Source organism: Oncorhynchus keta, chromosome 18 (genome assembly GCF_023373465.1).
Source record: "Oncorhynchus keta strain PuntledgeMale-10-30-2019 chromosome 18, Oket_V2, whole genome shotgun sequence".
NCBI lineage: Eukaryota > Metazoa > Chordata > Actinopteri > Salmoniformes > Salmonidae > Oncorhynchus > Oncorhynchus keta.
In genome coordinates, this window is record NC_068438.1 from 55,068,486 (window position 1) to 55,094,655 (window position 26,170).

Sequence of the window (26,170 nt, forward strand, 5' to 3'; positions counted from 1 at the left end):
GCTGACATCTATATGGGGTTCCTGTAGTGTGAGGGAGCTGACATCTATATGGGGTTCCTGTAGTGTGAGGGAGCTAGAGAGGATTTTTACAGTTTTAAGTATGACTTTTGACGATACTGTTTCAAACAGCCTATTGTTTCAGAATAGTGGTTGTGCTCGAGGAATTTAAAGACAGGACCTGATTTCTACATACCTCTGGAACTAGTGTGGTTTGAGGTCAGGATTATTCCCAGATCAAATTGAGCCCATTATTTTATATGTAATTAATCCAGACAGAGACTCAGATGGTGTACAGTTGTTTTTTTTATCATAATTTTTGTTCATGCTGTTGTCAAGTTTGCCAATTATGTTACATAAATGATTGATGGGTTCAGGTCTCTCTCTCTCTAACCTAAGCAGAGACAGAGAGACAGGCTGTGTGAAGGGAGTGGTCTAACCAGAGACAGAGAGACAGGCTGTGTGAAGGGAGTGGTCTAACCAGAGACAGGCTGTGTGAAGGGAGTGGTCTAACCAGAGACAGGCTGTGTGAAGGGAGTGGTCTAACCAGAGACAGAGAGACAGGCTGTGTGAAGGGAGTGGTCTAACCAGAGACAGAGAGACAGGCTGTGTGAAGGGAGTGGTCTAACCAGAGACAGAGAGACAGGCTGTGTGAAGGGAGTGGTCTAACCAGAGACAGGCTGTATGAAGGGAGTGGTCTAACCAGAGACAGAGAGACAGGCTGTGTGAAGGGAGTGGTCTAACCAGAGACAGAGAGACAGGCTGTGTGAAGGGAGTGGTCTAACCAGAGACAGAGAGACAGGCTGTGTGAAGGGAGTGGTCTAACCAGAGACAGAGAGACAGGCTGTGTGAGGGGAGTGGTCTAACCAGAGACAGGCTGTGTGAAGGGAGTGGTCTAACCAGAGACAGAGAGACAGGCTGTGTGAAGGGAGTGGTCTAACCAGAGACAGGCTGTGTGAAGGGAGTGGTCTAACCAGAGACAGGCTGTGTGAAGGGAGTGGTCTAACCAGAGACAGGCTGTGTGAAGGGAGTGGTCTAACCAGAGACAGAGAGACAGGCTGTGTGAAGGGAGTGGTCTAACCAGAGACAGAGAGACAGGCTGTGTGAAGGGAGTGGTCTAACCAGAGACAGGCTGTGTGAAGGGAGTGGTCTAACCAGAGACAGAGAGACAGGCTGTGTGAAGGGAGTGGTCTAACCAGAGACAGAGAGACAGGCTGTGTGAAGGGAGTGGTCTAACCAGAGACAGAGAGACAGGCTGTGTGAAGGGAGTGGTCTAACCAGAGACAGAGAGACAGGCTGTGTGAAGGGAGTGGTCTAACCAGAGACAGAGAGACAGGCTGTGTGAAGGGAGTGGTCTAACCAGAGACAGGCTGTGTGAAGGGAGTGGTCTAACCAGAGACAGAGAGACAGGCTGTGTGAAGGGAGTGGTCTAACCAGAGACAGGCTGTGTGAAGGGAGTGGTCTAACTAGAGACAGAGAGACAGGCTGTGTGAAGGGAGTGGTCTAACCAGAGACAGGCTGTGTGAAGGGAGTGGTCTAACTAGAGACAGGCTGTGTGAAGGGAGTGGTCTAACCAGAGACAGAGAGACAGGCTGTGTGAAGGGAGTGGTCTAACCAGAGACAGGCTGTGTGAAGGGAGTGGTCTAACTAGAGACAGGCTGTGTGAAGGGAGTGGTCTAACCAGAGACAGGCTGTGTGAAGGGAGTGGTCTAACCAGAGACAGGCTGTGTGAAGGGAGTGGTCTAACCAGAGACAGGCTGTGTGAAGGGAGTGGTCTAACCAGAGACAGAGAGACAGGCTGTGTGAAGGGAGTGGTCTAACCAGAGACAGGCTGTGTGAAGGGAGTGGTCTAACCAGAGACAGGCTGTGTGAAGGGAGTGGTCTAACCAGAGACAGAGAGACAGGCTGTGTGAAGGGAGTGGTCTAACCAGAGACAGGCTGTGTGAAGGGAGTGGTCTAACTAGAGACAGGCTGTGTGAAGGGAGTGGTCTAACTAGAGACAGGCTGTGTGAAGGGAGTGGTCTAACCAGAGACAGGCTGTGTGAAGGGAGTGGTCTAACTAGAGACAGGCTGTGTGAAGGGAGTGGTCTAACCAGAGACAGGCTGTGTAAAGGGAGTGGTCTAACTAGAGACAGGCTGTGTGAAGGGAGTGGTCTAACCAGAGACAGGCTGTGTGAAGGGAGTGGTCTAACTAGAGACAGGCTGTGTGAAGGGAGTGGTCTAACCAGAGACAGGCTGTGTGAAGGGAGTGGTCTAACCAGAGACAGGCTGTGTGAAGGGAGTGGTCTAACTAGAGACAGGCTGTGTGAAGGGAGTGGTCTAACCAGAGACAGGCTGTGTGAAGGGAGTGGTCTAACCAGAGACAGGCTGTGTGAAGGGAGTGGTCTAACCAGAGACAGGCTGTGTGAAGGGAGTGGTCTAACCAGAGACAGGCTGTGTGAAGGGAGTGGTCTAACCAGAGACAGGCTGTGTGAAGGGAGTGGTCTAACCAGAGACAGGCTGTGTGAAGGGAGTGGTCTAACCAGAGACAGAGAGACAGGCTGTGTGAAGGGAGTGGTCTAACCAGAGACAGGCTGTGTGAAGGGAGTGGTCTAACCAGAGACAGAGAGACAGGCTGTGTGAAGGGAGTGGTCTAACCAGAGACAGAGAGACAGGCTGTGTGAAGGGAGTGGTCTAACCAGAGACAGAGAGACAGGCTGTGTGAAGGGAGTGGTCTAACCAGAGACAGGCTGTGTGAAGGGAGTGGTCTAACCAGAGACAGGCTGTGTGAAGGGAGTGGTCTAACCAGAGACAGAGAGACAGGCTGTGTGAAGGGAGTGGTCTAACCAGAGACAGAGAGACAGGCTGTTTGAAGGGAGTGTTTGTTTCCTGGGAAAGGGATCAGCAGCCAAGTCCAGATGCCAAGGCCGTCCCCCGGGACCAGAGTTCTGACTGCAGGCTGCCTGGGAGGAAGTAGTGCTCTGAGAGAGATGCTGAGAGAGGCAAGGGCTGGGGTAGGGGCTGGGGCTGGGGCAAGGGCCTGGGTAGGGGCTGACAGGGAGAGAAAGAGAGAGTCTTGTCTAGTTTAGACTACGCCTGATCTGTCTAGTTTAGACTACCCCTGATCTGTCTAGTTTAGACTACCCCTGATCTGTCTAGTTTAGACTACCACTGATCTGTCTAGATTAGACTACCCCTGATCTTTCTAGTTTAGACTACCCCTGATCTTTCTAGTTTAGACTACCCCTGATCTGTCTAGTTTAGACTACCCCTGATCTTTCTAGTTTAGACTACCCCTGATCTGTCTAGTTTAGACTACCCCTGATCGGTCTAGTTTAGCCTAGTCTCGTTTAGCCTACCCCTCTTTTGTTTAGCTTAGCTTACCCCTGATCTGTCTTGCTTATCCTCATCTAGCTTAGCCTACCCATGATCTGTCTAGCTTAACCTACCCCTGATCTGTCTAGTTTAGCCTAGTCTAGCTTAACCTACCCCGGATATGTCTAATTTAGCCTTTCTCTGATCTGTCAATTTTAGCTTACCTACCACTGATCTGTCTATTTTAACCTACCCCTGATCTGTCTATTTTAGCGTACCCCTGATCTGTCTATTTTAGCCTACCCCTGATCTGTCTATTTTAGCCTACCCATGCTCTGTCTATTTTAGCCTACCCCTGATCTGTCTATTTTAGCCTACCCCTGCTCTGTCTATTTTAACCTACCCCTGATCTGTCTATTTCAGCCTGACGCTGATCTGTCTATTTTAGCCTACCCCTGATCTGTCTATTTCAGCCTGACGCTGATCTGTCTGTTTTAGCATACCACTGATCTGTCTATTTTAGCCTACCCCTGATCTGTCTATTTTAACCTACCCCTGATCTGTCTAGCTTAGCCTACCCCTGATCTGTCTAGCTTAGCCTACCCCTGATCTGTCTAGCTTAGCCTACCCCTGATCTGTCTAGCTTAACCTACCCCTGATCTGTCTAGCTTAGCCTACCCCTGATCTGTCTATTTCAGCCTGACGCTGATCTGTCTATTTTAGCCTACCCCTGATCTGTCTATTTCAGCCTGACGCTGATCTGTCTGTTTTAGCATACCACTGATCTGTCTATTTTAGCCTACCCCTGATCTGTCTATTTTAGCCTACCACTGATCTGTCTATTTCAGCCTGACGCTGATCTGTCTATTTTAGCCTACCCCTGATCTGTCTATTTTAGCCTACCCCCCTGATCTGTCTAGCTTAGCCTACCCCTGATCTGTCTATTTTACCCTACCACTGAACAGTCTATTTTAGCCTACCCCTGATCTGTCTAGCTTAGCCTACCCCTGATCTGTCTATTTTAACCTACCCCTGATCTGTCTAGCTTAGCCTACCCCTGATCTGTCTATTTTAGCCTACCCCTGATCTGTCTATTTTAACCTACCCCTGATCTGTCTATTTTAACCTACCCCTGCTCTGTCTATTTTAGCCTACCCCTGATCTGTCTATTTTAACCTACCCCTGATCTGTCTATTTTAGCCTACCCCTGCTCTGTCTATTTTAGCCTACCTACCCCTGATCTGTCTATTTTAACCTACCCCTGCTCTGTCTATTTTAGCCTACCTACCCCTGCTCTGTCTATTTTAACCTACCCCTGATCTGTCTATTTTAACCTACCCCTGATCTGTCTATTTTAGCCTACCCCTGCTCTGTCTATTTTAACCTACCCCTGCTCTGTCTATTTTAACCTACCCCTGCTCTGTCTATTTTAGCCTACCCCTGCTCTGTCTATTTTAACCTACCCCTGCTCTGTCTATTTTAACCTACCCCTGATCTGTCTATTTTAGCCTATCCCTGCTCTGTCTATTTTAGCCTACCTACCCCTGCTCTGTCTATTTTAACCTACCCCTGATCTGTCTATTTTAGCCTACCCCTGCTCTGTCTATTTTAGCCTACCCCTGATCTGTCTATTTTAACCTACCCCTGATCTGTCTATTTTAGCCTACCCCTGATCTGTCTAGCTTAGCCTACCCCTGATCTGTCTATTTTAGCCTACCCCTGATCTGTCTATTTTAGCCTACCCCTGATCTGTCTATTTTAGCCTACCCCTGATCTGTCTATTTTAGCCTACCCCTGATCTGTCTATTTTAGCCTACCCCTGATCTGTCTAGCTTAGCCTACCCCTGATCTGTCTATTTTAGCCTACCCCTGATCTGTCTATTTTAACCTACCTACTACCCCCGATCTGTCTATTTTAACCTACCCCTGATCTGTCTATTTTAACCTACCCCTGCTCTGTCTATTTTAGCCTACCCCTGATCTGTCTATTTTAGCCTACCGCTGCTCTGTCTATTTTAGCCTACCACTGATCTGTCTATTTTAGCCTACCACTGATCTGTCTATTTTAGCCTACCGCTGCTCTGTCTATTTTTAGCCTACCACTGATCTGTCTATTTTAGCCTACCACTGATCTGTCTATTTTAGCCTACCGCTGCTCTGTCTATTTTAGCCTACCCCTGATCTGTCTATTTTAGCCTACCACTGATCTGTCTATTTTAGCCTACCACTGATCTGTCTATTTTAGCCTACCCCCGATCTGTCTATTTTAGCCTACCCCTGATCTGTCTATTTTAGCCTACTCCTGCTCTGTCTATTTTAACCTACCCCTGATCTAGTGGTCCTTCTGTGGCTCAGTTGGTAGAGCATGGCGCTTGTAACGCCAGGGTAGTGGGTTCGATTCCCGGGACCACCCATACGTAGAATGTATGCACACATGACTGTAAGTCGCTTTGGATAAAAGCGTCAGCTAAATGGCATATATTATTATTATATTATTATTATTATATATTATCTGTCTATTTTAGCCTATCCCTGCTCTGTCTATTTTAGCCTACCTACCCCTGATCTGTCTATTTTAACCTACCCCTGATCTGTCTATTTTAACCTACCCCTGATCTGTCTATTTTAGCCTACCCCTGATCTGTCTATTTTAACCTACCCCTGATCTGTCTATTTTAACCTACCCCTGATCTGTCTAGCTTAGCCTACCCCTGATCTGTCTAGCTTAGCCTACCCCTGATCTGTCTAGCTTAGCCTACCCCTGATCTGTCTATTTTAACCTACCCCTGATCTGTCTAGCTTAGCCTACCCCTGATCTGTCTATTTTAGCCTACCCCTGATCTGTTTATTTTAACCTACCCCTGATCTGTCTATTTTAGCCTACCCCTGATCTGTCTATTTTAACCTACCCCTGCTCTGTCTATTTTAGCCTACCCCTGATCTGTCTATTTTAGCCTACCCCTGATCTGTCTATTTTAACCTACCCCTGATCTGTCTATTTTAACCTACTCCTGATCTGTCTATTTTAGCCTACCCCTGATCTGTCTAGCTTAGCCTACCCCTGATCTGTCTATTTTAACCTACCCCTGATCTGTCTAGCTTAGCCTACCCCTGATCTGTCTAGCTTAGCCTACCCCTGATCTGTCTATTTTAGCCTACCCCTGATCTGTCTATTTTAGCCTACCCCTGATCTGTCTATTTTAGCCTACCCCTGATCTGTCTATTTTAGCCTACCTACCCCTGATCTGTCTATTTTAACCTACTCCTGATCTGTCTATTTTAGCCTACCCCTGATCTGTCTATTTTAACCTACCCCTGATCTGTCTAGCTTAGCCTACCCCTGATCTGTCTAGCTTAGCCTACCCCTGATCTGTCTAGCTTAACCTACCCCTGATCTGTCTAGCTTAGCCTACCCCTGATCTGTCTATTTCAGCCTGACGCTGATCTGTCTATTTTAACCTACCACTGATCTGTCTATTTCAGCCTGACGCTGATCTGTCTGTTTTAGCCTACCACTGATCTGTCTATTTTAGCCTACCCCTGATCTGTCTATTTTAGCCTACCACTGATCTGTCTATTTCAGCCTGACGCTGATCTGTCTATTTTAGCCTACCCCTGATCTGTCTATTTTAGCCTACCCCTGCTCTGTCTATTTTAGCCTACCTACCCCTGATCTGTCTATTTTAGCCTACCCCTGATCTGTCTAGCTTAGCCTACCCCTGATCTGTCTATTTTAACCTACCCCTGATCTGTCTAGCTTAGCCTACCCCTGATCTGTCTAGCTTAGCCTACCCCTGATCTGTCTAGCTTAACCTACCCCTGATCTGTCTAGCTTAGCCTACCCCTGATCTGTCTATTTTAGCCTACCCCTGATCTGTCTATTTTAGCCTACCCCTGATCTGTCTATTTTAGCCTACCCCTGCTCTGTCTATTTTAGCCTACCCCTGATCTGTCTATTTTAGCCTACCCCTGATCTGTCTATTTTAGCCTACCCCTGCTCTGTCTATTTTAGCCTGATCTGTCTATTTTAACCTACCCCTGATCTGTCTAGCTTAGCCTACCCCTGATCTGTCTATTTTAGCCTGATCTGTCTATTTTAACCTACCCCTGATCTGTCTAGCTTAGCCTACCCCTGATCTGTCTAGCTTAGCCTACCCCTGATCTGTCTATTTTAACCTACCCCTGATCTGTCTAGCTTAGCCTACCCATTTAACATTACATTTAAGTCATTTAGCAGACACTCTTATCCAGAGCGACTTACAAATTGGTGCATACACCTTATGACATCCAGTGGAACAGCCACTTTACAATAGTGCATCTAAATCTTTTTAGGGGGGTGAGAAGGATTACTTACCCTATCCTAGGTATTCCTTGAAGAGGTGGGGTTTCAGGTGTCTCCGGAAGGTGGTGATTGACTCCGCTGTCCTGGCGTCGTGAGGGAGTTTGTTCCACCATTGGGGGCCAGAGCAGCGAACAGTTTTGACTGGGCTGAGCGGGAACTGTACTTCCTCAGTGGTAGGGAGGCGAGCAGGCCAGAGGTGGATGAACGCAGTGCCCTTGTTTGGGTGTAGGGCCTGATCAGAGCCTGGAGGTACTGAGGTGCCGTTCCCCTCACAGCTCCGTAGGCAAGCACCATGGGCTTGTAGCGGATGCGAGCTTCAACTGGAAGCCAGTGGAGAGAGCGGAGGAGCGGGGTGACGTGAGAGAACTTGGGAAGGTTGAACACCAGACGGGCTGCGGCGTTCTGGATGAGTTGTAGGGGTTTAATGGCACAGGCAGGGAGCCCAGCCAACAGCGAGTTGCAGTAATCAAGACGGGAGATGACAAGTGCCTGGATTAGGACCTGCGCCGCTTCCTGTGTGAGGCAGGGTCGTACTCTGCGGATGTTGTAGAGCATGAACCTACAGGAACGGGACACCGCCTTGATGTTAGTTGAGAACGACAGGGTGTTGTCCAGGATCACGCCAAGGTTCTTAGCGCTCTGGGAGGAGGACACAATGGAGTTGTCAGTACCCCTGATCTGTCTATTTTAACCTACCCCTGATCTGTCTAGCTTAGCCTAACCCTGATCTGTCTATTTCAGCCTGACGCTGATCTGTCTATTTTAGCCTACCCCTGATCTGTCTATTTTAGCCTACCCCTGATCTGTCTATTTCAGCCTGACGCTGATCTGTCTATTTTAACCTACCACTGATCTGTCTATTTCAGCCTGACGCTGATCTGTCTGTTTTAGCCTACCACTGATCTGTCTATTTTAGCCTACCCCTGATCTGTCTATTTTAGCCTACCACTGATCTGTCTATTTCAGCCTGACGCTGATCTGTCTATTTTAGCCTACCCCTGATCTGTCTATTTTAACCTACCCCTGATCTGTCTATTTTAGCCTACCCCTGATCTGTTTATTTTAGCCTACCCCTGATCTGTCTAGCTTAGCCTACCCCTGATCTGTCTATTTTACCCTACCACTGAACAGTCTATTTTAGCCTACCCCTGATCTGTCTAGCTTAGCCTACCCCTGATCTGTCTATTTTAACCTACCCCTGATCTGTCTATTTTAGCCTACCCCTGATCTGTCTATTTTAGCCTACCCCTGATCTGTCTATTTTAGCCTACCCCTGATCTGTCTATTTTAACCTACCCCTGATCTGTCTATTTTAACCTACCCCTGATCTGTCTATTTTAACCTACCCCTGCTCTGTCTATTTTAACCTACCCCTGCTCTGTCTATTTTAACCTACCCCTGCTCTGTCTATTTTAGCCTATCCCTGATCTGTCTAGCTTAGCCTACCCCTGATCTGTCTAGCTTAGCCTACCCCTGATCTGTCTATTTTAACCTACCCCTGATCTGTCTAGCTTAGCCTACCCCTGATCTGTCTATTTTAGCCTACCCCTGATCTGTCTATTTTAACCTACCTACTACCCCTGATCTGTCTATTTTAACCTACCCCTGATCTGTCTATTTTAACCTACCCCTGCTCTGTCTATTTTAGCCTACCCCTGATCTGTCTATTTTAGCCTACCGCTGCTCTGTCTATTTTAGCCTACCACTGATCTGTCTATTTTAGCCTACCACTGATCTGTCTATTTTAGCCTACCGCTGCTCTGTCTATTTTAGCCTACCCCTGATCTGTCTATTTTAGCCTACCACTGATCTGTCTATTTTAGCCTACCGCTGATCTGTCTATTTTAGCCTACCACTGATCTGTCTATTTTAGCCTACCACTGATCTGTCTATTTTAGCCTACCACTGATCTGTCTATTTTAGCCTACCCCTGATCTGTCTATTTTAGCCTACCCCTGATCTGTCTATTTTAGCCTACCGCTGATCTGTCTATTTTAGCCTACCGCTGATCTGTCTATTTTAGCCTACCACTGATCTGTCTATTTTAGCCTACCCCTGATCTGTCTATTTTAGCCTACCCCTGATCTGTCTATTTTAGCCTACCGCTGATCTGTCTATTTTAGCCTACCCCTGATCTGTCTATTTTAGCCTACCCCTGATCTGTCTATTTTAGCCTACCCCTGATCTGTCTATTTTAACCTACCCCTGATCTGTCTAGCTTAGCCTACCCCTGATCTGTCTATTTTAACCTACCCCTGATCTGTCTAGCTTAGCCTACCCCTGATCTGTCTAGCTTAGCCTACCCCTGATCTGTCTAGCTTAACCTACCCCTGATCTGTCTAGCTTAGCCTACCCCTGATCTGTCTATTTTAGCCTACTCCTGATCTGTCTATTTTAGCCTACCCCTGCTCTGTCTATTTTAGCCTACCCCTGATCTGTCTATTTTAGCCTACCCCTGCTCTGTCTATTTTAGCCTGATCTGTCTATTTTAACCTACCCCTGATCTGTCTAGCTTAGCCTACCCCTGATCTGTCTATTTTAACCTACCCCTGATCTGTCTAGCTTAGCCTACCCCTGATCTGTCTAGCTTAGCCTACCCCTGATCTGTCTATTTTAACCTACCCCTGATCTGTCTAGCTTAGCCTACCCCTGATCTGTCTATTTTAGCCTACCCCTGATCTGTCTATTTTAACCTACCTACTACCCCTGATCTGTCTATTTTAACCTACCCCTGCTCTGTCTATTTTAGCCTACCGCTGCTCTGTCTATTTTAGCCTACCACTGATCTGTCTATTTTAGCCTACCACTGATCTGTCTATTTTAGCCTACCGCTGCTCTGTCTATTTTAGCCTACCCCTGATCTGTCTATTTTAGCCTACCACTGATCTGTCTATTTTAGCCTACCGCTGATCTGTCTATTTTAGCCTACCACTGATCTGTCTATTTTAGCCTACCACTGATCTGTCTATTTTAGCCTACCACTGATCTGTCTATTTTAGCCTACCCCTGATCTGTCTATTTTAGCCTACCCCTGATCTGTCTATTTTAGCCTACCGCTGATCTGTCTATTTTAGCCTACCGCTGATCTGTCTATTTTAGCCTACCACTGATCTGTCTATTTTAGCCTACCCCTGATCTGTCTATTTTAGCCTACCGCTGATCTGTCTATTTTAGCCTACCACTGATCTGTCTATTTTAGCCTACCCCTGATCTGTCTATTTTAGCCTACCGCTGATCTGTCAATTTTAGCCTACCGCTGGTCTGTCTATTTTAGCCTACCGCTGATCTGTCTAGCTTAGCCTACCCCTGATCTGTCTAGCTTAGCCTACCCCTGATCTGTCTAGCTTAGCGCCGCTGAGCCCCGCAGCAGTGCAGTACAGAAGACTTGATCATCACTCCTTCTCCCTCTCCTTCCGATGGCCAGAGAGAGCCAGACTGGAGCCACGTGGTATTATTCATTTAGCTTGTGAAGAGAAGAAAGGGAGGAGAGAAAGGGAGGAGAGAAAGGGAGGAGAGAAAGGGAGGAGAGAAAGGGAGGAATGGAAAACAGCTTAATGACACGTCAGGATGACAAACAGAGGAAACAAACAGAGGAAACAAACAGAGGAAACAAACAGAGGAAACAAACAGAGGAAACAAACAGAGGAAACAAACAGAGGAAACAAACAGAGGAAACAAACAGAGGAAACAAACAGAGGAAACAAACAGAGGAAACAAACAGAGGAAACAAACAGAGGAAACAAACAGAGGAAACAAACAGAGGAAACAAACAGAGGAAACAAACAGAGGAAACAAACAGAGGAAACAAACAGAGGATACAAACAGAGGAAACAAACAGAGGAAACAAACAGAGGAAACAAACAGAGGAAACAAACAGAGGAAACAAACAGAGGATACAAACAGAGGAAACAAACAGAGGAAACAAACAGAGGAAACAAACAGAGGAAACAAACAGAGGAAACAAACAGAGGAAACAAACAGAGGAACAAACAGAGGAAACAAACAGAGGAAACAAACAGAGGAAACAAACAGAGGAAACAAACAGAGGAAACAAACAGAGGAAACAAACAGAGGAAACAAACAGAGGAAACAAACAGAGGATACAAACAGAGGATACAAACAGAGGATACAAACAGAGGAAACAAACAGAGGAAACAAACAGAGGAAACAAACAGAGGAAACAAACAGAGGAAACAAACAGAGGAAACAAACAGAGGATACAAACAGAGGAAACAAACAGAGGAAACAAACAGAGGAAACAAACAGAGGAAACAAACAGAGGAAACAAACAGAGGAAACAAACAGAGGAAACAAACAGAGGATACAAACAGAGGATACAAACAGAGGATACAAACAGAGGAAACAAACAGAGGAAACAAACAGAGGAAACAAACAGAGGAAACAAACAGAGGAAACAAACAGAGGATACAAACAGAGGATACAAACAGAGGAAACAAACAGAGGAAACAAACAGAGATAACAAACAGAGGAAACAAACAGAGGAAACAAACAGAGGATACAAACAGAGGATACAAACAGAGGAAACAAACAGAGGAAACAAACAGAGGAAACAAACAGAGGAAACAAACAGAGGAAACAAACAGAGGAAACAAACAGAGGATACAAACAGAGGAAACAAACAGAGGAAACAAACAGAGGAAACAAACAGAGGAAACAAACAGAGGATACAAACAGAGGATACAAACAGAGGATACAAACAGAGGAAACAAACAGAGGAAACAAACAGAGGAAACAAACAGAGGAAACAAACAGAGGAAACAAACAGAGGATACAAACAGAGGATACAAACAGAGGATACAAACAGAGGAAACAAACAGAGGAAACAAACAGAGGAAACAAACAGAGGAAACAAACAGAGGAAACAAACAGAGGAAACAAACAGAGGATACAAACAGAGGATACAAACAGAGGAAACAAACAGAGGAAACAAACAGAGGAAACAAACAGAGGAAACAAACAGAGGAAACAAACAGAGGAAACAAACAGAGGATACAAACAGAGGATACAAACAGAGGAAACAAACAGAGGAAACAAACAGAGGAAACAAACAGAGGAAACAAACAGAGGAAACAAACAGAGGAAACAAACAGAGGAAACAAACAGAGGAAACAAACAGAGGACTACTCAGATGTACATGCTAACAAAACACTTCTTACTAGGTTGTTCTCACTACAAAGACTGGGGTCGGCTTTCTGCGCCGCACGCGGCCAGCCTCCTTTCCGAGATCATTTGAAAACATTCTGTGTGTGTGTGAGGTGGTCATAACTTCTCACGGTGCCTGGTAATTGGAAGCAGTGAACCACAGAGAGTTGAGGGACTCGTTGCTTCCTTTCTCTCTCTCTCCTCAGACTGCTGTTTGAAGTTTCCTCGGCCTCTAGCATGTGTGTTGAGAGAAAACGGAGTAGGGGAGAGAGAGAGACTGAATTACAAACGGTGTATATTCCTGTCTTTGACAATCGTTGATATATGTTTACTTTGACAATGTAACTTTTACTTTACATGGGCACCCTCATAGATATCATCCTGACCAACTCAATACAACTCTGCTGTTTTCAACCAGGATCTCAGCGATCACTGCCTCATTGCCTGTGTCCATAATGGGTCTGCAGTAAAACGACCACCCCTCATCACTGTCAAACGCTCCCTAAAACACTTCAGCGAGCAGGCCTTTCTAATCGACCTGGCCTGGGTATCCTGGAAGGATATTGACCTCATCCCGTCAGTAGAGGATGCCTGGTCGTTCTTTAAAAGTCATTTCCTCACCATCTTAAATAAGCATGCTCCGTTCAAAATATGCAGAACTAAGAACAGATATAGCCCTTGATTCACCCCAGACTTGACTGCCCTTGACCAGCACAAAAACATCCTGTGGCGTTCGGCATTAGCTTCGAATAGTATATGCAACTTTTCAGGGAAGTCAGGAACCAATGTACACAGTCAGTTAGGAAAGCTAAGGCTAGCTTTTTCAAACAGAAATATGCATCCTGTAGCACTTAATTCCAAAAAGTTCTGGGACACTGAAGTCCATGGAGAATAAGAGCACCTCCTCCCAGCTGCCCACTGCACTGAGGCCAGGATAAGTCACCGATACATCTACGATAATCGATCATTCCAATTAGCATTTTTCTACGTCTGGCCATGCTTTCCACCTGGCTACTCCTACCCCGGTTAACAGCTCTGCACCCCCTGCAGAAACAGGCCCAAGTCACCCCGCTTCTCCTTCAACCAGACAGCTGATGTTCTGAAAGAGCTGCAAGATCTGGACCCCTACAAATCAGCCGAGCTAAGACAATCTGGACCCTCTCTTTCTAAAATTATCAGTCGAAATTGTTGCAACCCCTATTACCAGCCTGTTCAACCTCTCTTTCATATCGTCGGAGATCCCCAAAGATTGGAATGCTGCCGCGGACATCCCCCTCTTCAAAACACTCTAGACCCAAACTGTTATAGACCGACAGTTGAAGTCGGAAGTTTACATACACTTAGTTTGCAGTCATTATAACTATTTTTTCAACCACCACACATTTTTTGTTAACAAATTAGTTATGGCAAGTCGGTTAGGACATCTACACAAATGACACAAGTCATTTTCCAAACAATTGTGTACAGACAGATTATTTCACTTATAATTCACTGTTTCACAAGTCACACTGCTTTGCTTTATCTTGGCCAGGTCGCAGTTGTAAATGAGATCTTGTTCTCAACTGGCCTACCTGGTTAAATAAAGGTGAAATAAATAAACATGTCAATAATTGAATTGAGAGAGAGAAAATGGAGAGGGAAAATGGAGAGACCGAGAGAGGGATGGAGACATTATTTAGATGATTTTGTAGAAGTATTTAGAGGATTTAGACTATGGTGTTGTAGTATTTAGATGTATATAGATGATGTTGTAGTAGTATTTAAATGATGTAGTAGTATTTACTTGTATATAGATGATGTTGTAGTAGTATTTAGATGATGTAGTAGTATTTACTTGTATATAGATGATGATGTAGTAGTATTTAGAATTTGTAGTAGTATTTAGATGTATATAGATGATGTTGTAGTAGTATTTATTTGTATATAGATGATGTTGTAGTAGTATTTAAATGATGTTGTAGTAGTATTTAGATGATGTTGTAGTAGTATTTAGATGTATATAGATGATGTTGTAGTATTATTTAGATGATGTTGTAGTATTTAGAATTTGTAGTAGTATTTAGATGATGTTGTAGTAGTATTAGTATTTAGATGATGTTGTAGTAGTATTTAGATGATGTTGTAGTAGTATTTATTAGTATTTAGATGATGTTGTAGTAGTATTTAGATGATGTTGTAGTAGTATTTATTAGTATTTAGATGATGTTTTAGTAGTATTTAGATGATGTTGTAGTAGTATTTAGTAGTATTTAGATGATGTTGTAGTAGTATTTATTAGTATTTAGATGATGTTGTAGTAGTATTTATTAGTATTTAGATGATGTTGTAGTAGTATTTAGATGATGTTGTAGTAGTATTTATTAGTATTTAGATGATGTTGTAGTAGTATTTATTAGTATTTAGATGATGTTGTAGTAGTATTTAGTAGTATTTAGATGATGTTGTAGTAGTATTTATTAGTATTTAGATGATGTTGTAGTAGTATTTATTAGTATTTAGATGATGTTTTAGTAGTATTTATTAGTATTTAGATGATGTTGTAGTAGTATTTATTAGTATTTAGATGATGTTGTAGTAGTATTTATTAGTATTTAGATGATGTTTTAGTAATATTTATTACTATTTAGATGATGTTTTAGTAGTATTTAGATGATGTTGTAGTAGTATTTATTAGTATTTAGATGATGTTTTAGTAGTATTTAGATGATGTTGTAGTAGTATTTAGTAGTATTTAGATGATGTTGTAGTAGTATTTATTAGTATTTAGATGATGTTGTAGTAGTATTTATTAGTATTTAGATGATGTTGTAGTAGTATTTATTAGTATTTAGATGATGTTGTAGTAGTATTTATTAGTATTTAGATGATGTTGTAGTAGTATTTAGATGATGTTGTAGTAGTATTTATTAGTATTTAGATGATGTTGTAGTAGTATTTATTAGTATTTAGATGATGTTGTAGTAGTATTTATTAGTATTTAGATGATGTTGTAGTATTTAGATGATGTTGTAGTAGTATTTATTAGTATTTAGATGATGTTGTAGTAGTATTTATTAGTATTTAGATGATGTTGTAGTAGTATTTATTAGTATTTAGATGATGTTGTAGTAGTATTTATTAGTATTTAGATGATGTTGTAGTAGTATTTATTAGTATTTAGATGATGTTGTAGTAGTATTTATTAGTATTTAGATGATGTTGTAGTAGTATTTAGATGATGTTGTAGTAGTATTTATTAGTATTTAGATGATGTTGTAGTAGTATTTATTAGTATTTAGATGATGTTGTAGTAGTATTTATTAGTATTTAGATGATGTTGTAGTAGTATTTAGATGATGTTGTAGTAGTATTTATTAGTATTTAGATGATGTTGTAGTAGTATTTATTAGTATTTAGATGATGTTGTAGTAGTATTTAGGCCAAATGTCAACATCCGTGATACAGCTTCTCTGCTTCTTTCTCTGTCTCTGACTGTGACTTTATTGGCATCTGTTCTTTTGTACAACATCATTGAGAAATCTGAGAACTGAGTACATACACTTTGTCTTCGCTATTCCTCTCGGGCTTTTGTTTGTCCATCTCAGAGGCAGAGTCTGTCCCAGACATTGACCTCCACTTATTTTCTCTACAGTGAATGTTTTGTCTTCTGGTTATTTTCTCTGTAGTCCCCTTTCACCACGCTTTCACGTTCATCATAATTTATATCACGTGTAGCCTAATGAACTGCATGCTTTCCCGAGTCGCAGTGGGAGGACCACACAACATATCATCATGTGACTCCACGTTGACTTCGATATAATGGTTATTATATCAATATTTGCACGGGGAAGTGTTTCAAGCGTGATACATTTTACTGACACAAAAATATCCCACCTTCTCCAGTGTATTTTTGACATTTGGAAAGTTTACAGACATGATCAGGCCTCTTTTTCCCGACGTACTTTATTCACAAACAGAACCTGTTTAGTGATTCTGTCTGTGTCCTAAATGGTGCCCTAATACACTATATAGAGACTTTTGACCAGAGCCCTTAAGGGTTGGGATTAGGGAAAAGGGCACAACATTAGGCTTCTGACTTACATACAGTGCATTCGGGAAGTATTCAGACCCCTTGAATTTTTCGTCATTTTGTTACGTTACAGCCTTATTCTAAAATGTATTAAATAATTTTTTCTCCCTCATCAATCTGCACACAATAACCTATAAAGACAAAGCAAAAACAGGTTTTTATAAATTTTTGCAATTTTTTTAAAACTTGGAAATATGACATTTTCATAAGTATTCAGACCCTTTACGCAGTACTTTGACAAAGACCATTATCTCCTGATTGCTCAGTTTGGCTGGGTGGCCAGCTCTAGGAAGAGTCTTGGTGGTTCCAAACTTCTTCCATTTAAGAATGATGGAGGCCACTGTGTTCTGGGGACCTTCAATGCTGTATAAATGTTTTGGTACCCTTCCCCAGATCTGTACCTCGACACAATCCTGTCTCGGAGCTCTACGGACAATTCCTTCGACCTCATGGCTTGGTTTTTGCTCTGATGCACTGTCAACTGTGGGACCTTATATAGACAGGCGTGTGCCTTTCCAAATCATGTCCAATCATTTGAATTTTACCAAGGATGATCAATGGAAACAGGATGCAACTGAGCTCAATGTCGAGGCTCATAGCAAAGGGTCTGAATACTTATATAAATGAGGTATTTCTGTTTTTATTTGTAATACATTTTCCAAAATGTATAAAAACCTGTTTTCGCTTTGTCATTATGGGGTATTGTGATGTCATTATGGGGTATTGTGATGTCATTATGGGGTATTGTGATGTCATTATGGGTATTGTGATGTCATTATGGGGTATTGTGTGTAGATTGCTGAGGATTTCAGTGGGCTGAATACTTTCTGAAAGGCAGTTTATGTAAATATTTAAATCTAATTTACATCAAAGTTAAGCAGGTTGATCAAAAACAAACTGTTGGTACTATTATTTCTAATTCCATAAGTAAATTACCAGTGAAAAACCTATTTAAAAAACAAATATGATTGAATACTGCATGAAGACAAGGTACTCAATACTGCCTGAAGGCAAGGTACTCAATACTGGGCTGAAGGCAAGGTACTCAATACTCGGCTGAAGACAAGGTACTCAATACTGGGCTGAAGACAAGGTACTCAATACTGGGCTGAAGACAAGGTACTCAATACTGCCTAAAGACAAGGTACTCAATACTGGGCTGAAGACAAGGTACTCAATACTGGGCTGAAGACAAGGTACTCAATACTGACAGAAGATAAGGTACTCAATACTGCCAGAAGGCAAGGTACTCAATACTGGGCTGAAGACAAGGTACTCAATACTGCATGAAGACAAGGTACTCAATACTGGGCTGAAGACAAGGTATTCAATACTGCATGAAGACAAGGTACTCAATACTGGGCTGAAGACAAGGTACTCAATACTGGGCTGAAGACGAGGTACTCAATACTGGGCTGAAGACAAGGTACTCAATACTGGGCTGAAGACAAGGTACTCAATACTGGGCTGAAGACAAGGTACTCAATACTGCATGAAGACAAGGTACTCAATACTGGGCTGAAGACAAGGTACTCAATTCTGCCAGAAGATGCAGGCTGCACGGTACTGAAGAAAGTAGGAAACCAAGCACTTGGAGGAACCAAATAAAGATTGAAGTCTGTGTGTAGTTTACACTCCACCTCCAATAGAAGAAGAAATTAACAGCTCCTTTATAACTATTAACAGGTCTGCTAAGGCTCTCAGCCTAATGTGCACCAGGTAGCAGACATGGGCACAACAACAACTACATACCACACCACAACAACAACACACCACCACAACAACACAACACACAACAACAACACACCACCACAACACACCACAACAACAACACACCACAACACCACACCACCACAACACACCACAACAACAACATACAACACACCACCACAACACACAACAACAACACACCACAACAACACACCACAACAACACACCACAACAACAACATACAACACACCACCACAACACACCACAACAACAACAACACACCACAACAACAACAACACACCACCACAACAACAACACAACACACAACAACAACACACCACCACAACAACAACACAACACACAACAACAACACACCACCACAACACACCACAACAACAACACAACACACAACAACACAACACACAACAACAACACACCACCACAACACACCACCACAACACACCACAACAACACACCACCACAACACACCACAACAACAACACACCACCACAACACACCACAACAACAACACACCACAACACCACACCACAACAACAACACAACACACAACAACACACCACCACAACAACAACAACAACACACCACCACAACACACCACCACAACACACCACAACAACACACCACCACAACAACAACACACCACAACAACAACACAACACACAACAACAACACACCACCACAACAACAACAACAACACACCACAACACCACACCACAACAACAACACAACACACAACAACACACCACAACACACAACAACAACACACCACCACAACACACCACCACAACACACCACAACAACACACCACAACACACAACAACAACAACAACACACAACAACAACACACCACCACAACACACCACAACAACACACCACCACAACACACCACAACAACAACACACCACCACAACAACAACAACAACACACCACAACACCACACCACAACAACAACACAACACACAACAACAACACACCACCACAACAACAACACAACACACAACACACCACAACAACAACACAACACACAACAACACACCACCACAACAACAACACAACACACAACAACAACACAACACACAACAACACACCACAACAACAACACAACAACACACCACCACAACAACAACACAACACACAACAACACACCACAACAACAACACAACAACACACAACAACACAACACACCACCACAACAACACAACACACAACAACAACACACAACAACAACAACAACAACACAACACACAACAACACACCACAACAACAACACAACACACAACAACACACCACAACAACAACACAACAACACACCACAACAACAACACAACACACAACAACACACCACAACAACAACACAACAACACACCACAACAACAACACAACAACACACCACAACAACAACACAACACACAACAACACACCACAACAACAACACACCACCACAACAACATACAACACACCACCACAACAACATACAACACACCACCACAACACACCACCACAACAACATACAACACACCACCACAACAACAACAACACACAACAACAACAGCACACCACCACAACAACACAACAACACACCACAACAACAACACAACAACACACCACAACAACAACACAACAACACACCACAACAACAACACAACACACAACAACACACCACAACAACAACACAACACACAACAACACACCACAACAACAACACACCACCACAACAACATACAACACACAACAACACAACACAACACACCACAACAACAACACAACAACACACCACAACAACAACACAACACAACAACAACACACCACAACAACAACACAACACACAACAACACACCACCACAACAACACACCACCACAACAACATACAACACACCACCACAACAACACAACACACAACAACAACACACAACAACAACAGCACACCACCACAACAACACAACAACACACCACAACAACATACAACACACCACCACAACAACACAACACACAACAACAACACACAACAACAACAGCACACCACCACAACACACCACAACAACAACAACACACAACACAACAACAACAACACACACCACAACAACACACAATACAACAACACCACAACACCAACATACAACACACCACAACAACAACACAACACACAACAACACACCACAACAACAACACACCACAACGACAACACACCACAACAACAACAACAACACACAACACAACAACAACAACACACAACACAACAACAACACACCACCACAACAACACACAACACAACAACAACACACCACAACAACAACACACCACAACGACAACACACCACAACAACAACAACACAACAACCACAACAACAACACACCACAACAACAACACAACCTACATGAGGAAACTGATGAAGTTTTATATTCCAGAGTTTAGGAGTACTGATCGAGGATCCATTTCACTTTATATTCCAGGGTTTAGGAGTACTGATCGAGGATCCATTTCACTTTATATTCCAGGGTTTAGGAGTACTGATCGAGGATCTATTTCACTTTATATTCCAGGGTTTAGGAGTACTGATCGAGGATCCATTTCACTTTATATTCCAGGGTTTAGGAGTGCTGATCGAGGATCCATTTCACTTTATATTCCAGGGTTTAGGAGTGCTGATCGAGGATCCATTTCACTTTATATTCCAGAGTTTAGGAGTGCTGATCGAGGATCCATTTCACTTTATATTCCAGGGTTTAGGAGTACTGATCGGGGATCCATTTCACTTTATATTCCAGGGTTTAGGAGTGCTGATCGAGGATCCATTTCACTTTATATTCCAGGGTTTAGGAGTACTGATCGAGGATCCATTTCACTTTATATTCCAGGGTTTAGGAGTACTGATCGAGGATCCATTTCACTTTATATTCCAGGGTTTAGGAGTACTGATCGAGGATCCATTTCACTTTATATTCCAGGGTTTAGGAGTGCTGATCGGGGATCCATTTCACTTTATATTCCAGGGTTTAGGAGTACTGATCGGGGATCCATTTCACTTTATATTCCAGGGTTTAGGAGTACTGATCGGGGATCCATTTCACTTTATATTCCAGGGTTTAGGAGTACTGATCGGGGATCCATTTCACTTTATATTCCAGGGTTTAGGAGTACTGATCGAGGATCCATTTCACTTTATATTCCAGGGTTTAGGAGTGCTGATCGAGGATCCATTTCACTTTATATTCCAGGGTTTAGGAGTACTGATCGAGGATCCATTTCACTTTATATTCCAGGGTTTAGGAGTACTGATCGAGGATCCATTTCACTTTATATTCCAGGGTTTAGGAGTACTGATCGAGGATCCATTTCACTTTATATTCCAGGGTTTAGGAGTGCTGATCGAGGATCCATTTCACTTTATATTCCAGGGTTTAGGAGTACTGATCGAGGATCCATTTCACTTTATATTCCAGGGTTTAGGAGTGCTGATCGAGGATCCATTTCACTTTATATTCCAGGGTTTAGGAGTGCTGATCGAGGATCCATTTCACTTTATATTCCAGGGTTTAGGAGTACTGATCGAGGATCCATTTCACTTTATATTCCAGGGTTTAGGAGTGCTGATCGAGGATCCATTTCACTTTATATTCCAGGGTTTAGGAGTACTGATCGAGGATCCATTTCACTTTATATTCCAGAGTTTAGGAGTACTGATCGAGGATCCATTTCACTTTATATTCCAGGGTTTAGGAGTGCTGATCGAGGATCCATTTCACTTTATATTCCAGGGTTTAGGAGTGCTGATCGAGGATCCATTTCACTTTATATTCCAGGGTTTAGGAGTGCTGATCGAGGATCCATTTCACTTTATATTCCAGGGTTTAGGAGTACTGATCGAGGATCCATTTCACTTTATATTCCAGGGTTTAGGAGTACTGATCGAGGATCCATTTCACTTTTTTGATCTTAATGGATAAGGAACCTGGGAGATTCTGAGATACTACAGCCAAGGGGAAACCAAACTGATCCTAGATCAGCTGAGGGATTTGAACGTACAAGGTGCAGGGGATAAGAACTGATCGGGGGGTAATATATATTATTATTATATGTATTTATATATTGGAATAAGAACTGTTCGGGGATCAGTGGATTGGGAAGCAGACAATGCTTTGTTATAGGGAGGTAGACTGCAGTTATGGTGCCGATCTAGGATCAGTTTAGGCTTTTAGATAATAATTACTAAGATTACATGGACAGGGAGGAACTGATCCCAGTGTTTTGGGTAGAAGGAGGTTGTTCGCGGGAGGTAAGCAGCAGTAGTCACGCTGCAGCAGGGAGATACTGAACCTCCCTCGTCGGCACACAGTTCAGTTCCCGCCGTCTCAGTGATTCTTTCCATCCTCGTCAGAACCATTTGTCAAGGGAACGGCTTTGCCTTGAGGAAGACTAGTCCCGCCCCCCGCCCTTAAAAGAAGCCTCTCTCTCCCTGAAAAAGAACCGCTCCCCCTTGAAAGAAGCCTTTCTCCCCTGTCTCGCCCCCTCCCAAAGGAACCTCTCTCCAAGTCTGTTGTGTTGCTGCTTCAGGGGGAGTGGCCGTAGCCTCCATACAGGGAGGTGGTGTCATTTTCACACCAGAACCTTGTGGTTTGTTATGGATGTTTGCCCTCTAGTGGCAGATTTGTGATATTGTATTGTTTTGACTGGATAATACCTCCAACGGGCTACTGAACTGATGCATTGAATAGAGATACTCCCATATCAAGGTATTATTCATGTAAATTAAAACATTGAAGTTGATCTTGCAACTTTTTCAGATCCCATGCTCAGCTGTGTGCCCTTGAGCAGCATTTACGTTGAAATAAAGATCACCTTATTTCCTTCTGCTAACCAGATGCCTCCTGGTAGTCTGGTTGGATGTCAGCCCAGACCCAGGCCCAGGCCAACCATACCCCTGCCCCTAGAATGTATGCACACATGACTGTAAGTCGCTTTGGATAAAAGCGTCTGCTAAATGGCATATTATTTATTATTATTATAAGTTGATCTTGCAACTGTTTTCAGATCCCGTGTACTGCTATCTCCTGCTGTTGTGCCCTTGAGCAAGGCATTTACGTTGAAATAAAGATCACCTTATTTCCTTCTGCTTTCCTCTCTAACCAGATGCCTCCTGGGCCTCGTCTGCCCACCAACGGCAGCCTAGTGGGGATGTCAGCCCAGACCCAGGCCCAGGCCAACCAACGTCCCCCTGCCCCTGGCTCCAACACCCAGCAGAAACCCCCAGGACCAGGGAAGACCCAGGTCATGCAGAGACAGCTAGCCCAGCAGCAGCACATCATCAATGACTCTGTGAGCTCTAGGTTATCCTGTCAACATCAATTCATCTCTGAGCTCTAGGTTATCATGTTAACATCAATGACTCTGAGCTCTAGGTTATCATGTTAACATCTGACTCTGAGCTCTAGGTTATCATGTTAACATCAATGACTCTGAGCTCTAGGTTATCATGTTAACATCTGACTCTGAGCTCTAGGTTATCATGTTAACATCAATGACTCTGAGCTCTAGGTTATCATGTTAACATCAATGACTCTGAGCTCTAGGTTATCATGTTAACATCAATGACTCTGAGCTCTAGGTTATCATGTTAACATCTGACTCTGAGCTCTAGGTTATCATGTTAACATCAATGACTCTGAGCTCTAGGTTATCATGTTAACATCTGACTCTGAGCTCTAGGTTATCATGTTAACATCTGACTCTGAGCTCTAGGTTATCATGTTAACATCAATGACTCTGAGCTCTAGGTTATCATGTCAACATCAATTCATCTGTGAGCTCTAGGTTATCATGTTAACATCAATGACTCTGAGCTCTAGGTTATCATGTTAACATCTGACTCTGAGCTCTAGGTTATCATGTTAACATTTGACTCTGAACTCTAGGTTATCATGTTAACATCAATGACTCTGAGCTCTAGGTTAACATGTTAACATCTGACTCTGAGCTCTAGGTTATCATGTTAACATTTGACTCTGAGCTCTAGGTTATCATGTTAACATTTGACTCTGAGCTCTAGGTTATCATGTTAACATTTGACTCTGAGCTCTAGGTTATCATGTTAACATCTGACTCTGAGCTCTAGGTTATCATGTTAACATTTGACTCTGAGCTCTAGGTTATCATGTTAACATCTGACTCTGAGCTCTAGGTTATCATGTTAACATCTGACTCTGAGCTCTAGGTTATCATGTTAACATCTGACTCTGAGCTCTAGGTTATCATGTTAACATCTGACTCTGAGCTCTAGGTTATCATGTTAACATCAATCTGACTCTCTGAGAATCTGAGGTTATCATGTTAACATCTGACTCTGAGCTCTAGGTTATCATGTTAACATCAATGACTCTGAGCTCTAGGTTATCATGTTAACATCAATGACTCTGAGCTCTAGGTTATCATGTTAACATCAATGACTCTGAGCTCTAGGTTATCATGTTAAAATATGACTCTGTGAGCTCTAGGTTATCATGTTAAAATATGACTCTCTGAGCTCTAGGTTATCATGTTAACATCAATGGCTCTGAGCTCTAGGTTATCATGCTAACATCAATGACTCTGAGCTCTGGGTTATCATGTTAACATCAATGACTCTGAGCTCTAGGTTATCATGTTAACATCAATGACTCTGAGCTCTAGGTTATCATGTTAACATTATCATGTTAACATGACTCTGAGCTCTAGGTTATCATGTTAACATCTGACTCTGAGCTCTAGGTTAACCATGTTAACATCAATGACTCTGAGCTCTAGGTTATCATGTTAACATCAATGACTCTGTGAGCTCTAGGTTATCATGTTAACATCTGACTCTCTCTAGAGCTCTGAGGTTAATGTTAACATCAATGACTCTGGTTAGACTCTAGGGTTATCATCTGACTTAACATCATGTGAACATCTGACTGAGCTCTAGGTTATCATGTTAACATCTGACTGAGCTCTAGGTTAACAATCAACTCTGAGATCTAGGTTATCATGTTAACATCTGACTCTGAGCTCTAGGTTAACATCTGACTCTGAGCTCTAGGTTAACATGTTAAAATCTGACTCTGAGCTCTAGGTTAACATCTGACTCTGAACTCTAGGTTAACATGTTAACATCTGACTCTGAGATCTAGGTTATCATGTTAACATCAATGACTCTGAGCTCTAGGTTATCATGTTAACATCAATGACTCTGAGCTCTAGGTTATCATGTTAACATCAATGACTCTGAGCTCTAGGTTAACACCTGAATCTGAGCTCTAGGTTATCATGTTAACATCTGACTCTGAGATCTAGGTTATCATGTTAACATCTGACTCTGAGCTCTAGGTTATCATGTTAACATCAATGACTCTGAGCTCTAGGTTATCATGTTAACATCTGACTCTGAGCTCTAGGTTATCATGTTAACATCTGACTCTGAGCTCTAGGTTAACATCTGACTCTGAGCTCTAGGTTATCATGTTAACATTTGACTCTGAACTCTAGGTTATCATGTTAACATCTGACTCTGAGCTCTAGGTTATCATGTTAACATCTGACTCTGAGCTCTAGGTTATCATGTT

The 26,170-nt window shown here is 42.9% G+C and overlaps 1 protein-coding gene across 1 annotated transcript in view; it reads left to right on the top strand.

Annotated features, from left to right (window-relative positions):
• The window catches only part of LOC118383960 (mastermind-like protein 2), a 59,547-nt gene that overhangs the window by 24,796 nt on the left and 8,581 nt on the right, over positions 1-26,170 (top strand). Inside the window, exon 3 of the mRNA XM_052468919.1 lies at positions 23,724-23,909. Within this exon, the coding sequence (XP_052324879.1) occupies positions 23,724-23,909 (186 nt within the window). The remainder of the gene's footprint in view (positions 1-23,723; positions 23,910-26,170) is intronic.